Raw genomic sequence first — 15950 nt, forward strand, 5'->3', positions numbered from 1 at the left:
TGTGTTATATCCTATATTACCAGCCTTATATAGCCTCAACCCCTTCCCCCCCACCATCACCTGTTCTGTCTCACCTGTGACCACGAGGTGAGAGTCCAAATTTCCAAAGAAATATAAATAAACAGACAGGACCAGGAACGACAGAGTTAAATTCCTTTGGCTGGAGAAGTCCTTGGCAGTCTTCCAAAAGCTGCCTGCCAAGTCCGATAACAAGACAAGACCATAAATCAAAGGCAAACGCCGCACAGAGAATTTGTCAAAGCTTCAATCCCAAATAAACAAGTTGTCCCAAACAAGGATTCAGAGCTAACACGCCCCTTTTATTTCCTGAGGGCGTGTCAGTCTCTCAGTCCCTGATTTGACATTTCCTTTTACGTTGCATTTCACGTCTATGTCTACGTCTTTGCCTTGCATCAAACCAACATTCCTCAGTCAGAGGCTCCGCTACGCTCTCCTGATTATCTGCTGACACCTGAGGCACAACCAGGGAGGAAGGTCCTGGGGAGGAAGATGATTCCGAATCCTCCACCAAAGCAGGCTCAAAACTCAGAGCCAAATCCTCCTCTTCCTCCTGGCTCAAGTCTGTGTCTTCCAGCAAAGCAGGCTCAAATCTCAAGGCCAAATCCCTCTCTTCCTCATTGCTTAAGTCTGTATCTTCTAACAAGGCAGGCTCAGACCTCCGAGTCACAACCATCACCCATACAATAATAAGATCACAGAGATGCAGTGGGTGTGTATTTTTACTGGTGTGATTTACTAGTTCTAGTGTGATCACTGCTATCAATTTTTGCACCAGTAGGAATAAATCACAATTAACCTTGACTTCCATGCCTTGCTCGATTGGCGAAAGGTCTATATAAATAGATAAAACAAAACAAGAGCTGCTGCATCACGAGATTTACTTCATCGCTGACAAAATTATGGTTCCTAAACTACAGATCCCATAATCAATACCAACATTATTCCCCAACAAGATCACTAATCATGCTTGCATTCCAAACAAAAATACTGTCAATGAAAGTTGTGTAGCCTGTTAATTAGTTTTGTAATAATTTAACTGGATTGAGAAAACACTTTAAATTTGTGTCATGCCCATTTATACATTAACAATTCCGTGGAGCTTTTTTTCTTCTTCTGGGGGCTGGTGGGAAGGGGAACGCATGCACAACACAATTTATATTGTATGATCTATATTTATTCTGCAGTGTTCAGTGTTTTAACCAAAGAAATATACTGTAATGGTGCTGATTCAATGGAATATATATTTTGCAGCCAATGAATGCATATTTGAAATAGATTCCGGTGTGTTTTGGAGAAACCACTCTGCAACTAAAATAACTTTTTAGGAGAAAAGAAAAATGTTTACCACCCAATTTTCAAGCATCAATATTCTAGAAAAGAAAAGTCAATATAGACAGTCCTCGAGTTACAACAGTTCATTGAGTGACCGTTCGAAGTTACCATGGCACCAAAAAAGTGACTTATGACCACTTTTCATACTTATGACCATGGTCACGTGATCAAAATTTGGATGCTTGGCAACTGACTCATATTTATGACCGCTGCAGTGTTTCAAGGGTCATATGATCCCCTTTTGCGACCTTCTGAGAAGCAAAGCCAATGGGGAAGCCAGATTCACTTAACAACCATGTTACTGTGGCAATTCACTTAACAACTGTAGCTAGAAAGGTCATAAAATAGGGCAGAACTCACTTCACAAATGTCTCACTTAGCCACAGAAATGTTGCACTCAATAATGGTCACAAGTCGAGGACTACCTGTATTTAAAACAGCAGAATGACCAGTTTTGCACAAATAACCAGAATACTGTCAAAGTTACATAATGAACTACATGGTTCCACCATCCAGAAAGCAACAAAATATTTTTAAAGGAAGTAATAACTGCATAACAAGTCCATGTTATTTTCTAAGGTAGTTTGGATTAAAATATCTACAACCTCTTGCCATTGGGGATGTTGAAAGTGGATGATAGACGTGACCCAATTACCTATCCTTGGTTCCAAGCAACGATTCTTAACCTCTGTATCGTTAAGATGTGTGGACTTCAATTCCCAGAATTCTGGCTTGGGAATCCTGGGAGTTGAAGTCCACACATATTAAAGTTGCTGAGATTGGTTTTAAAAGTAGCCATTGCGGATGCATGCATGACTCCATTTTGGGTAACCGTCTAGAATCACAGGGTGTTCTATGCCTCAAACAAAGGGGCAAACAGGATATTCCCACTTTAGAGCTATTGAAGTCTACTACAGTAAAGTGAATTATGGATCCAATAGATCAGGGGTGTCAAACTTAAGGCCCACGGGCCGTATCTGGCCTATGGGCTGCTTAGATCTGGCCCGCAGGGTCACTCTGGAAACAGCAAAGGACTGGTCCACGGTGCCTTTGCCAGTGAAAATGGAGCTAGGGAGCCCATTTTAGCTGGCAGAGTGCTCGGGCCATCCCAGGGCCCCACAATACGAGTGATGTTGAGCTGGCCACGCCCACCCCCAGATCAAACACAACCCTGATGCAGCCCTCAATGAACTCGAGTTTGACACCCCTGCAATAGATCAATAGAGAAGAAATCGTTTGATCAAGCATGAGGGAATGTTGAGCATTTTACACACCTCAGACTAAAATACACATGAACTAAAAGGAAACATGAGAACTATGAACCATACCAGAAATAGCCGTAAAGGGGGGAATAAGACACCAGAAACTGACTTTACCTTTTCTTCTTGATCACTGTCGCTGTCACACTGAAAGAGAAAGGAAGAAATCACCTTCAAAAACAAGCCACAGATATCGAAAGTGTTCTGTGTCAAAAGAAAATTCATTTCAAGGGTGTAACCTATAGAGGTATAATCTTCCAGAACACATTCAAGTTTTTTTCCGCAGGGTTGAAAATGGCCCACCCAGTGGAGGAACACAGCATGTCTGAATAATATCAAATACAACCTCAATTACATGGAACAAGTTTGTCCTCTATTCAAGGTCAATATTTTCCCTACATGTTGGCCAAGTTAGCCAGACTAGGAGAAATCTCAGCATCTAACTGACCTTGTCTGGGCATGGAAGCTAAGCAGATTCAGGCCCAGTTAGTATTTGGATGGGAGATTATCAGGGAATGCCAAGGCCGCAGATTAGCTTGAAAAGTCAATAAACAACACCCTGGAAGAAGGCAACACCAAACAACAAAGTATTGCAAAGAAAACTGCATAGTTGTGTTCATAAAAATCCCGGAATTGAATTCAACCTAAAGGGGATTGGACTCTACATTTTCTATAGCAGATAGGAGGAAAGTTCACTGTCGTAAATGGTAAATCTTTACTGGTAGTTCTCGACTTACAACCATCATTGTTAAGTGAGTTTTGCCCCATTTTACAACCTTTCTTGCCACAGTTGTTAAGTGAATCACTGCAATTGTTGAAGTTAGTAACCCAATTGTTAAGGGAATCTGACATTGCTTGTCAGAAGGTTGCAAAAGGGGATCACCAGGGACATAGCAACCATCACAAATATGAGTTGGTTGGCAAGCATCTGAAGTTTGATCACGTGACCATTGGCATTCTGCAAAACTTTCAATGGTCATTAAATGAGCTGTCGTACATCAAGGACTACCTATAACTGGTTTTAGGATGCATATCAATTGGGCTGCAGCAGAGACTGTTTAATGATTTTATCATTTCAAATAATGACAAGTATAAAACACTGCTCCAATTAATATGGTTATGGGATAATTTGAGGTGAGCGACTGATTCATCCATCCATTCATTTCCAAGAGCAATATATGAGATGCACACAGTCACGTGGAAAGGGAGTCATTAAACAAGGCTTCATAGAATTCCTAAAGAGTTCCCTAAGCCTCCTTATCAATCCTGCAGAATCCCCAATACATGATTAGTTATTTTTAAGTGAGAGAAAAAGGAAGCACCCTTCTAAAATTCATCATAGCGTGGAGGATCCTTCCCAGTTTAATGGTGCAAGAATAAGGATAACAATAGCACTGGCAATAACTCTTAGACTTATATACCGCTTCACAGTGCTTTACAGCCCTCTCTAAGTGGTTTACAGAGTCAGCCTATTTCCCCCAACAATCTGGAATGGAATAGAGCAGAGCAGAGCAGAGCAGAGCAGAGCAGAGTAGAACAGAACAGAACAGAACAGAACAGAACAGAACAGAATGCTTTGTTGTCACTTGAAATGGATACTAATCAGCATACATTAAAATGAAATGTCATTGCATTCAGCTCTCAAAAGGTAACCATTATGCATATATCCACATCCACACTCATATATAGCACAGAAAAACATCTAGTGCCCATTTCTTGCCCCAGCTGCTACCCACCTAGCAATTTGAAAACCTGCAAATGTGAGTAGGTAAATAGGTACCAGTTTAGTGGACAGGTAACCAGTGTTCTGTGCACCTCTGGCGTATAGTCAAGCTGGCCACATGATCACGAAAATTGTCTTTGGATAATGCTGACTCCCTCGGCTACTGTCTTGCCCATAGTACCATAGTCTGGATCATCAACTTTGCTCATGAACTGGGATTATGACTTCAACTTTACTTTTTGAACTCAACTGTGAATGCCTCTGCAAGTTTCAGTATGATGCCTCTAACCCAGTTTAACAAAGCACACCATTACATATTAAGTGCTGAAATAAATAAATCTGCTCACTCACTCACTCATTCACTTACTCATTCATTCATTCAGTGTACACAGATTCCCACTGCAAAGCAATGATGTTGGGTGCTACAGAGAGGATTAAAATAAAGCAGAGCAAAATAAAAACAGTAACATAATATGCAAAATGCTGTAAAAAACCTCATTAGCTAGACATGATAGTCTGGTTCATATACCACCTCCAGAATGTCAAAATATGTAAACCCATTTTGGCTGAATATAAAGTTGTATGAACACAGCCATCAAGTCTTATCACTGATCAGTTGCAGAAATTCGGTATGTTTAATGAAAAGAAGGACTGGGGTGACATGATAGCAATGTTCCAATATCTAAGGCAAGGGCCTTCAAACTTGGCAAGTTTAAGATTTGTGGACTTCAACTCCCAGAATTCCTGAACTAACATGACTGGAGGAGAAATTCTGGGAGTTGAAGTCCACAAGTCTTAAAGCTGCCAAGTTTGAAGACCCCTGATCTAGGGGGTTGCCATAAAGAAGAGGGGGTCAACTCCAAAGCATCTGGAAGACAGAACAAGAAGAAATGGACCAAGGAGAGATCGAACCTAGAATTAAGGAGAAATTTCCTGAGAGTTAGAACAATTAATCAACGGAACGGCTTGCCTTCAGAGGGCTTCAACAATGGAGGCTTTTAAGAAGAGATTGGAATTATCTGAAATGGTAGAGTGTTTCCTGCTGGAGCCAATGATTGGATCAGAAGTTCTCCAAGGTCCCTTTGGACTCTCTTATTCTGTTATCTACCTACTTCAGTAATTCCAGGCTGGCCTTTTTTTTTTTTTTTTTTGTAGATTGCAAGAGCACATTAATTTCTAATTGCTCCACCTGCAGAGGAGTAGGAGCTGGAAGCGAGAGGGAATGCCATCGCCCTTTTGCTTATAAAATTATATTTGGCATTATGAGGTGGTCTTTTTTTTTTTTTTAATCAGTCCTAATTCCTTTTATTGGCAAGCGATCGCTTTGCTTTAAGCAGCGGTCGGCTGTTGAATGTTGATAATGTAATATTGGGACATTTCAGGAGCCATGAAAATATCTTCCCCAGGACTGACTGATCATTTCCCTAGGATATCAGGACCTTCCAAAGGCAATCCAACTGCTTTAAAATTAAGCGATGTCTCTTCCTAGAATTCTTGGCCATGACATTAAATCGCTGCCTTGTTGTTCTGCCAACTTGTACGTCTTGGTGAGTGTGTCAGTCTGTGTTGTGTTCTGAGCTGCACAGCTTTAACTGGGGGAAAGGAGCGAGTGTCTTTTTTTTTTTTTTTTTTGTTTCCCCTGCCATCCACCCAACCCATAACTCATTAGATCTCACTGTGAAGCTAATCAACACCATCTGAATTTTTGCATGCGATGTTATCTTGCACTGCAGTGATGCTGCAGAGAAGGCTGGAAGCAATACAATCCCCAGGAACCACCGTTTCCACTGCCAATATATTATGCTTTCCTGCCTTTTCTGACAGTCCAGTTCTAATTTCAAGGTCCACTTAATTCTTCCATCAAATCATTACTGCCATACCCAGCAGCACCTTCTCTCCAGAGCTAAGCATATGGCAAAGGACCCAGGCCGAATGGTTTCCATTATGGAATCAGAACTGGTGCCAAGATGATTTTAAAGGGAAATAGGCAAGGGTATCTTAGTGTGTGTGTGTGTGTGTGTGTGAGAGAGAGAGAGAGAGAGAGAGAGAGAGAGAGAGAGAGAGAGAGAGAGGGAGGAGAGAGAGAGAGAGATGGAGAGAGAGGGAGAGAGAGAGATGGAGGGAGGGGGAGAGAGAAAGGGAGGAGAGAGAGAGAGATGGAGAGAGAGATGGAGAGAGATGGAGAGAGGGGGAGAGAGAGATGGGAGGGAGAGAGGGAGGGAGAGAGAGAGAGATGGAGAGAGAGATGGAGAGAGAGATGGAGAGAGGGAGAGAGAGAGATGGAGGGAGGGGAGGGAGAGAGAGAGATGGAGAGAGGGGGAGAGAGGGGAGAGAGAGATGGAGAGAGATGGAGGGAGGGGAGGGAGAGAGGGAGAGAGAGATGGAGAGAGGGCGAGAGAGGGGGAGAGAGATGGGAGGGAGAGAGGGAGGGAGAGAGAGAGAGAGATGAGAGAGAGAGATGGAGAGAGAGATGGAGAGAGGGGGAGAGAGAGAGATGGAGGGAGGGGGAGGGAGAGAGAGAGATGGAGAGAGGGGGAGAGAGGGGAGAGAGAGATGGAGAGAGATGGAGGGAGGGGAGGGAGAGAGGGAGAGAGAGATGGAGAGAGGGCGAGAGAGGGAGAGAGAGAGATGGGAGGGAGAGAGGGAGGGAGAGAGAGAGAGAGATGGAGAGAGAGATGAGAGAGAGATGGAGAGAGGGGAGAGAGAGAGATGGAGGGGGGGAGGGAGAGAGAGATGGAGAGAGGGGGAGAGAGGGGGAGAGAGAGATGGAGAGAGATGGAGGGAGGGGGAGGGAGAGAGGGAGGGAGGGAGAGAGATGGAGAGAGAGATGGAGAGAAGGGGAGAGAGGGGAAGAGAAAGAGAGAGAGGGAGGGAGGGAGAGAGAGAGAAAGAGGGAGGGAGAGAGAGAGGGAGGGAGAGAGGGAGAGTCCCAAAGGTGCTTTTTCAAAAGGCAACTGGACTTTCTTTGTTTTTCCTTGAAGATGTTTCATTTCTCAGACAAGAAGCTTCTTCAGTCAAGCTGCTTGGATGAGAAGCAAATCGTCTTCAAAGAAAAACAAGAAAGTCCAGTTGCCTTTTGAAAAAGCACTTTTTGGGATAACCATGACCTGGATGACTGAGAATCTTCATTGACAGACAGACAGACGGACGGACAGACAGACAGACAGACAGACAGACAGACAGCAACTTAAAAGGTGAAACTAATATATGAGATAGACTCATTACATGCAAAGCAAGATAGTTCAAGCCGCGATTTGTCGTAATTGTGATGATTATGGATTACAGTTCATGAAAACCCCAAATTTACAATCTCAAAAAATCAGAATATTACATGCAATCAATAAAACAAGGATTGAACATAGAACAATATTGGACCTCTGAAAAGTATAAGCATGCATATGTACTCAGTACTTGGTTTGGGCCCCTTTTGCAGCAATTACTGCCTCAATGCGGCATGGCATGGAAGCTATCAGCCTGTGGCACTGCTGGGGTGTTATGGAAGACCAGGATGCTTCAATAGTGGACTTCAGCTCTTCTGCATTGTTCGGTCTCATGTCTCTCATCTTTCCCTTGGCAATGCCCCATAGATTCTCTATGGGGTTCAGGTCAGGCGAGTTTGTTGGCCAATCAAGCACAGTAATCCCACGGTCATTGAACCAGGTTTTGGTGCTTTTGGCAGTGTGGGCAGGTGCCAAGTCCTGCTGGAAAATGAAGTCAGCTCATCTGCGGAAGGACGATGAAGTGCTCCAAAATCTCCTGGTAGATGGCTGTGTTGACCCTGGACTTAAGGAAGCACAGTGGACCAAAACCAGCAGATGACATGGCTCCCCAAATCAACACAGACTGTGGAAACTTCACACTGGACTTCAAGCATCTTGCAGTGTGTGCCTCTCCATTCTTCCTCCATACTCTGGGTCCTTGGTTTCCAAATGAGATGCAAAAGTTGCTCTCATCAGAAAAGGGGACTTTGGACCACTGAGCAACAAACAAGGTCTGTTTTTCTTTAGCCCAGGTAAGACGCTTCTGACATTGTTTGTTGTTCAGGAGCGGCTTGACAAGAGGAATACGACATTTGAAGCCCATGTCCAGGATCCGTCTGTGTGTGGTGGCTCTTGATGCACTGACTCCAGCCTCAGTCCACTTCTTGTGAAAGTCCCACACTTTTATTTATTTTATTTATTTATTTATTTGATTTGCCAATTGTTTACAAGATAATAAGTATAAGTGTATACATAGTTGTGAATACATGAAATGGGTACATATAAGAAAAATAAAAGAAGAATAAGAGAAACAATAGGACAGGGACGGTAGGCACGTTGGTGCGCTTATGCACGCCCCCTACAGACCTCTTAGGAAAGGGGTGAGGTCAATAGGTGTTTTCCTGACAATCCTCTCCAGGCTGCAGTCATCCCTGCTGCTTGTGCACCTTTTTCTTCCACACTTTTCCCTTCTACATAACTTTCTATTAATGTGCTTTGATACAGCACTTTGGGAACACCCAACTTCTTTTGCAATTACCTTTTGAGGCTTTCCCTCCTTATGGAGGGTGTCGATGGTTTTCTGCACAACTGTCAGGTCAGCAGTCTTTCCCATGATTGTGATTCCTACTGAACCTGACTGAGAGACCATTTAAAGGCTCAGGAACCCTTTGCAGGTGTTATGGCTTAATTAGCTGATTAGAGTGGGACACTTTGAGCCTAGAATATTGAACCTTTTCTCAATATTCTAATTTTCTGAGATTGTGGATTTGGGGTTTTCATGAGCTGTAAGCCATAATCATCTCAATTATGACACATCACGGCTTGAACTATCTTGCTTTGCATGTAATGAGTATCTCATATATTAGGTTCACCTTTTAATTTGCATTACTGAAATAAATGAACTTTTGCATGATATTCTAATTTTTCGAGTTTCACCTGTATGTAAATATTGAATTTTTTATTAAAAAAGAGCAACTTTTACCCAAAATCAGGCAAAACAGGCAGGCAGATTGAGTTGCTCACAGAATCATTCAGTGATCTATCTATCTGCCATTGGCTAGCTCAGTCTGTCACATAAAATTGTCTTGCCATGAGTCTGCACTGAATAATAGAACCTTCAGTCCTAAGGGAGGTTTGGCTGTGCTTAAAAGCAGAGCCGAAGATCTAAATACTAGCTAGAAAGCAAGAAATCCAAGCATTTCCTGCTTCCTAGCTAATCTAAATCTCCTGACACAGCAGAACAGCTGATGGTTGGAAAAAGGAAAAATAGCAATTTAGCAGGTAAGTTTGCCTGGTAAGGAGCAAGTGGGCGGGGAGGGTACCCGTGGGCCATGTGGGCAGTGCAGCCTTGTGTTTCTGCGCAGCCTGGATTAATTGCTTTGGGGGGGGTGCTTTGGGGGTGAAATTTCTCTGCGGCCCACCAAAATTTTCTCGGGGCCCACTGGTTGGCGGCTGCTGGTGTAGATTTTGCCAAAGCAAGTTTAGAATTACATTTCAAATTGCTACAGAATCCAAATCATATGTTCTACAACAATATCAATTAAATACAGGTAGTCCTGTACTTACAACAGTTCATTTAGTGACCGTTTGAAGTTACAATGGTGTTGAAAAAATTCAAACTCCAAACTGCTGACCTTTCTGATCGACAAGCTCAGTGTCTTAGCCACTGAGCCGCTGCGTCCCAATACTAGTGACAATAACCTGACTTAAATTCAAGGGTGGGCAAACTTTTCAGGCAGCAGACTCCATTCAACAATTGTGTTCAATGACCTGGTCATATATTATTAGTTCCAAGAACACAGATTGTAAGGGTTGCCATGTCATTAAAAAAATCATTTGTAATTTAATCGAGATAATAAAGTTGGGAATTGTTGGACATCGTCAAGAACTACTTGTTGATTTACTAGTTTTTTTGCTTTTTTCACACACAAGGAGTACACTGGGAAGTGGATGGTCTCTATTAATGTTATTCCATATCCCTGAAGAATAGATCAGCTTGGAGGAGAAAGGGACTGGCAAAGCCAAAAGATAGATGAATGAAAATGAATGAATGAATGAATGAATGAATGAATGAATGAATGAATGAATGAATGAATGAACGAATGAATTCTTTATAGCACACAAGGGATTTGTCTTGGTGCATATGTTCTTTGTGTACATAAAAAGAAAAGATACATCAAGAATCATAAAGTACAGCACTTAATATAGTCATAGAGTACAAATAAGCAATCAAATCATACTAGGAAACAGTCAATTTAAATAATCGTAAGGGTAGAAGCCATAAAGTTACAGTCATACAGTCAGAAGTGGGAGGGGATGGGTGATAGGAGTGATGAGAAGATTAATAGTAATGCAGACTTTGTAAATAGTTGAACAGCGCTGAGGGATTTATTTGTTTAGCAGAGTGATGGCATTTGGGGAAAAACTGTCCTTGTGTCTAGTTGTTCTGGTGTGCAGTGCTCTATAGCATCATTTTGAGGGTAGCAATTGAAACAGTTTATGTCCGGGATGTGAGGGGTCTATAAATATTTTCACAGCCCTCTTTTTGACTCGTGCCGTATACAGGTCCTCAATGGAAGGCAGGTTGGTAGCAATTGTTTTTTCTGAAGTCCTAATTGCTCTCTGGAGTCTGTGTCTGTCTTGTTGATTTACTAGTTTTTTTTTTGCTTTTTCACACAGATTAATGAGGAGTACACTGGGAAGTGGATGGTCTCTATTAATGATCTTCCATATCTCGGAATCAGCTTGGAGGAGAAAGGGGCTCACAATGTCAACAGATTAGATCCATAATGGAATGGTGACTTGAACTTCACTTTTCCTGGTTCAACTCCCACATTTTTATGGCAAGACTACACTGTTGTAGAAACTATGACCGCAAATGGCCTGTTTAGAATCACTTTTGTGAGACTGGTGGCCATATAAATTGTTTATATAAATCAGAAAGGCTGTTGCTGGCAATGCACTGATACCTCTTCAATTAATTTAGGCACCATCCAATGAGATATTGCATAAACAAAGTTGTGTGCCCCTCTATAGAACTCCGTGATGTGGCCCTCAATGAAATCAAGTTTGACACCCCTGCCTTAGACCATCCCAGAAAAAATGTCCAACTTTTCCTTGAAACCTCTAGAGATGGAGCCTGCACAACTTCAGGAAGGAGACTTGGTGTACTACTTAATAGCTTTCGTAGTCAGAAAATTTCTTCTCATTTCGAGTTTGGGTCTTGAAAGAATGAAGAATTCCCCGGATTCTTCTGTTTCTTCTATCTTCAGTTGAAGTGATTTCAGTCTAGCTGGGCAAAAGTTTATTTTGCTGTGTTGTGAATTTCTGGCTAAAATCTGAGCTGGCTGAACTGCTGGTTAACTGCATGTTTTGCCATATGAACTGAAGCTGGCCTCTCCAAGGATGAGAAAACTAGCCTCTGAAGCCACGCGCACTTCAGTGTATCTTGCAAGGAAAAAAGTCCCACTTTCATATTTCAAATCCATTTATTGTTGACATCTGGCATCTTCTCCAGCTGGGAGTATGCTGTTAATGTATCTTTGCCTCCTTCTCCTTCTCGCTCTACAAGAAACGTAAAGAGACTCCAGGGCAAACCCTGGCCAACCTCCTGGAATGCCTTTCTGAGTTGCTAACAATATCCTCCTGCATCTCTTCTTCCTAGGACAAGCTGACAGTTTAGGAAGAGGGCAAAAATGAGGTTGGAGCAGCACCGTCCGATCTCCTTCTTCTGAAACAAGGAGAGAGAAAAATGGCTTCACCACTGAAATTATGTTCTTTCTGTGCCAACTCAGAAAGCTCAAACTGCCCAAGGAGCTGCTGATACAGAGGAATTATTGAGTCTGTCATCTGCACCTCTATAACTGTCTGGCTTGGTTCTGCAACCCAACAAGACAGACATAGACTCCAGAGAGTAATTAGGACTGCAGAAAAAACAATTACTACCAGCCGGCCTTCCATGGAGGACCTGTATACTGCATGAGTCAAAAAGAGGGCTGTGAAAATATTTATAGACCCCTCACACCCCGGACACAAACTGTTTCAACTCCTACCCTCAAAACGATGCTATAGAGCACTGCACACCAGAACAACCAGACACAAGGACAATTTTTCCCCCGAATGCCATCACTCTGCTAAACAAATAATTCCCTCTACACTGTCCAAATATTTACAAAGTCTGCACTACTATTACTATTCTTCTTCTTATCACTCATCACCCATCCCCTCCCACTTGTGACTATATGACTGTAACTTTGTCGCTTGTATCTTTATGATTTATATTGACTGTTTCCTAGTATGATTTGATTGCTTATTATACCCTATGACTATCAATAAGTGTTGAGCCTGATGATTCTTGATGAATGTATCGTTTCTTTTATGTACACTGAGATCATTTGCACCAAGACAAATTCCTTATGTGTCCAATCACACTTGGCCAATAAAGAATTCAGTTCAGTTCAGTTTGAAAGCAGGGAGAAAATTCCACACGCCAATTTCCTGCATTAATGTAGTAAGGTTGATCCTACAAAAAGCCTGCCTGGTTGAATCAATTTATTTATTTTCATTTATTATTAAATTTATTCATTTAAGATCCCGTTTGCAATCTCTTCTTCCTTCTGCCTCCCTATTCCTCCCTCCATGAAGCCCATTACCTCATTTTATTTCAATGCAACCTTTATCCTGGCCTAATTCATTGAGCGTGACCTTCTTCTACGAAGCCTTTGGGATATGGCATTTCTCTTTTGCCTTTTTCTAGGGATCATACAGGAATGCCCTTCTTTGTTGATTAATGGCATTTTCATCAGCTAAAATAGCTCCCAAAGAGACGTGTATTGGATGATTTTTGTTAGTATTATCTTAGCCATCATTATCCCCAGGATTGTTCCCAGTTCCCAGGCAGAAAGAAAAGAAGCAAAAGGAAGCAGGAGGAAGTAGGTGGGGTGTGTGTGTTGGAAGTTGAAAGAGAGCAGCACCATTCGCCAAGACTTATAGTTAATACTGGAATTGTTACAATGGCCAATACCTTGCACAATGGAAAAGAAATAGGTTAGCAGAATCAAAGGAAGGAACAAATTCGAATGAAAGGTACAAATGCTAAGAAGTCCCAAAGATGCTTTTTCAAAAGGCAACTGGACTTTCTTTGTGTTTTTTTTTTTCTTGAAGACGTTTCACTTCTCATCCAAGATGCTTCATTCAACCCAATGATTCCATGAAGGTTTAAAAATAATATATTTCTTAGTTTGGTGGGGATTCCTCATGTGGCAGAAACAACAACTTTCTTCTTTTTCTTCCTTCTTCCTCCTTCCTCCTCCTCCTTCTCCTCCCCCTCCCCATCCTCCTCCTCCCCCTCCTCTCCTCCTCTTCTTCTTCTCTTTCTCCTTCTCCTCCTCCTCCTCCCCTTCCCCCCTCTCCCTCTCCCTCTCCCCCCTCCTCCTCTCACAATAAAATAAAGAAAATGACAGCAATTGGGACAAACAACAGCAGTAGTTTGGATGGAGACTACAGCATTGCCATCTAATTACATCTTTGGAAAAGGAATGGCGAGTCCAGACTGGATTTTAGCATCATCCATGTGCTTTCTAGGAATGGTGCCTTTTGTGCTTGGCAGCCATTCTATGAATGGGAAACCTGCCTCCCCCACACTCCATAATCCATAACAGCCTTTTTTTGACAATGCCCATAGCATGCTTTTAAACCTCTAAATGTGGCCTTCAAAGGCCATAGACCTAGCTATTGGTAAATGGCTAATGGCAACACATCAAGCTAAATTTCATATTCATAATGCACTGACTAACAAAAAAATACAAAGCATTAGGAAGCAATGCAATATTTATATTTGCTTCCTTTTCCATCTCCAGACCATTATGTGTTCACTACCAAACTACAGTAGCAAAATGTCATTTGGGGCTCGTAAGACATGGTTTCATTTTCACAAACATATTCGTATTCAAAAGTAATTTTTCATTTTTCTTCCTTGGAGATAGTTCAGCTGCTGCACAATTTTTATTTTTATTTTAATAGCTAGAATAATGTTCTACGTGGTATGCCTTTGGAGCATTATATCATTAGCTGCAGAAGTCACGTCTGTATTGGCATTTTATACAGAATATGTGGTGAGGGAGTGAACAAAGCCATCAATCAAGGAAACCCAAAAGGGTGTGTATGTGAGTGTATGAGCGTGTCAAAAAAAGTCAAGATCATGGTCACAACCACATGATCAAAGCTAGGCCCCCTTTTACATGCAATGAAGCACATTTATTTATTTATTTATCAAACTTGTATGCCGTCTATCTCATCAAAGGTGATTCTAGGCAGCTTACAGACACTGAATAAAATGCAAAATAAACAGTAAAACAAGAAATAAAATTTGGATGTGCGTAGAAATGGACAAATTGACAAAAGAATTAAAAAACAAGGATGAATTGGATTATTACAAAGTATGGGATAAGTTTTATTGTTTTTTAGAAAAGAGGAAGGATCAGGATAATAAGAAATGATTATATGTAGATATTATATACTATGTATATAGAATGTAAATATGTACTATTTTTATATGTGACCTAGCAATGTAAGACAACTATGTGGGTTAGGAGGATTCACCATGTTCATTGTTTTTTATGTTCTTGTCTTTTTTGTGTTTGTCTAATCAATAAAAGAAAGAAATAAAAGTCCTAAATTTAAAAATTCAATTAAAATAAAATTAAGCAGGATGGGAGAGGAAGGGAGCAAAGTGGACACAGAGAGGAGGTGGGCGGTTCTCTATTCAGCTGCCTCTAATGGGCTGCATCCCTATTTGGGCCCCAAGCCAGTTGGCATGGCCATATCTTCAAAGGCTAAAAGGATGGGAGCAGATCTGATCTTGGGAGGGGATTAAAAGAAGGGGAGCTTCGACTGCATGGTTGTGATTGTCACCTTTTTGGACCATGTCATGTGGGGGGAATTCACTGGAGAAATCAGTTATGTTGGGGAAGAGTTAGTGACAAAAGGCTGCCAAAGAACAGAGCGGCTGGATACCATCAAAGCTGACACTAGCCAGAGCATAGAACAATTCAAAGAAATAGCATAACACCAGAAGATGTGGAGAGACTTGATCCACAGAATTGCCAAGAGTTGGGCATGATTGAATTATATCATCATCATCATCATCATCATTGATTGTCACCTTGCCATTTTTGTTTTCATCCAACAAAAGTAATTGAATTGAGAAATCAGTGTACAAAATCGAACAATATATGATAGTCCTGATCTCAGCTCATCATTCCTGCTATTCCTGAGATTTCAGGTAATGGGGATCAATTCTTCTATAGACAAAACAGCAACATCATGTCAAGTTGAAGCATGTCTGTACAAAAGGAAGATGGCCCTGTATCACAATGAGCACCTACAATCTTGTAACTTTTCACTCAATGCAAAGCTCATTTGGTCTTCATCTTGATTTGTCATTCTTTTTGTTTCATGTTTGGGATTTAGTTCAATGTATTGTAGGAATCCAAAATGGAAGCTAAAACTATTTCCAATTAATGTTTTAAGGCAGTGATCCCCAACCATTTTACGCGCGCCCGGTACCGCATCAGCTGGGCGCGCGCGATCCGCATCAGCTGGGTGCTGCCATCTTTTTGATGAAAAGTGCTTCCG

At 41.7% G+C, this 15950-nt stretch overlaps 1 protein-coding gene across 8 annotated transcripts in view; it reads right to left on the reverse strand.

Moving 5' to 3' along the window:
* AUTS2 (activator of transcription and developmental regulator AUTS2) overlaps positions 1–15950 on the reverse strand; it is a 1004882-nt gene that overhangs the window by 311239 nt on the left and 677693 nt on the right. For all 8 annotated transcript variants that reach the window (XM_087957493.1, XM_026672356.2, XM_087957503.1 and 5 more), the window contains one exon: positions 2730–2759. In XM_087957493.1, the coding sequence (XP_087813619.1) occupies positions 2730–2759 (30 nt within the window). The remainder of the gene's footprint in view (positions 1–2729; positions 2760–15950) is intronic.

The sequence above is a fragment of the Notechis scutatus genome, chromosome 1, assembly GCF_049901735.1.
Source record: "Notechis scutatus isolate UNSWTSFEM ecotype Mainland chromosome 1, rNotScu1.2, whole genome shotgun sequence".
In the NCBI taxonomy this organism is placed as follows: domain Eukaryota; kingdom Metazoa; phylum Chordata; class Lepidosauria; order Squamata; family Elapidae; genus Notechis; species Notechis scutatus.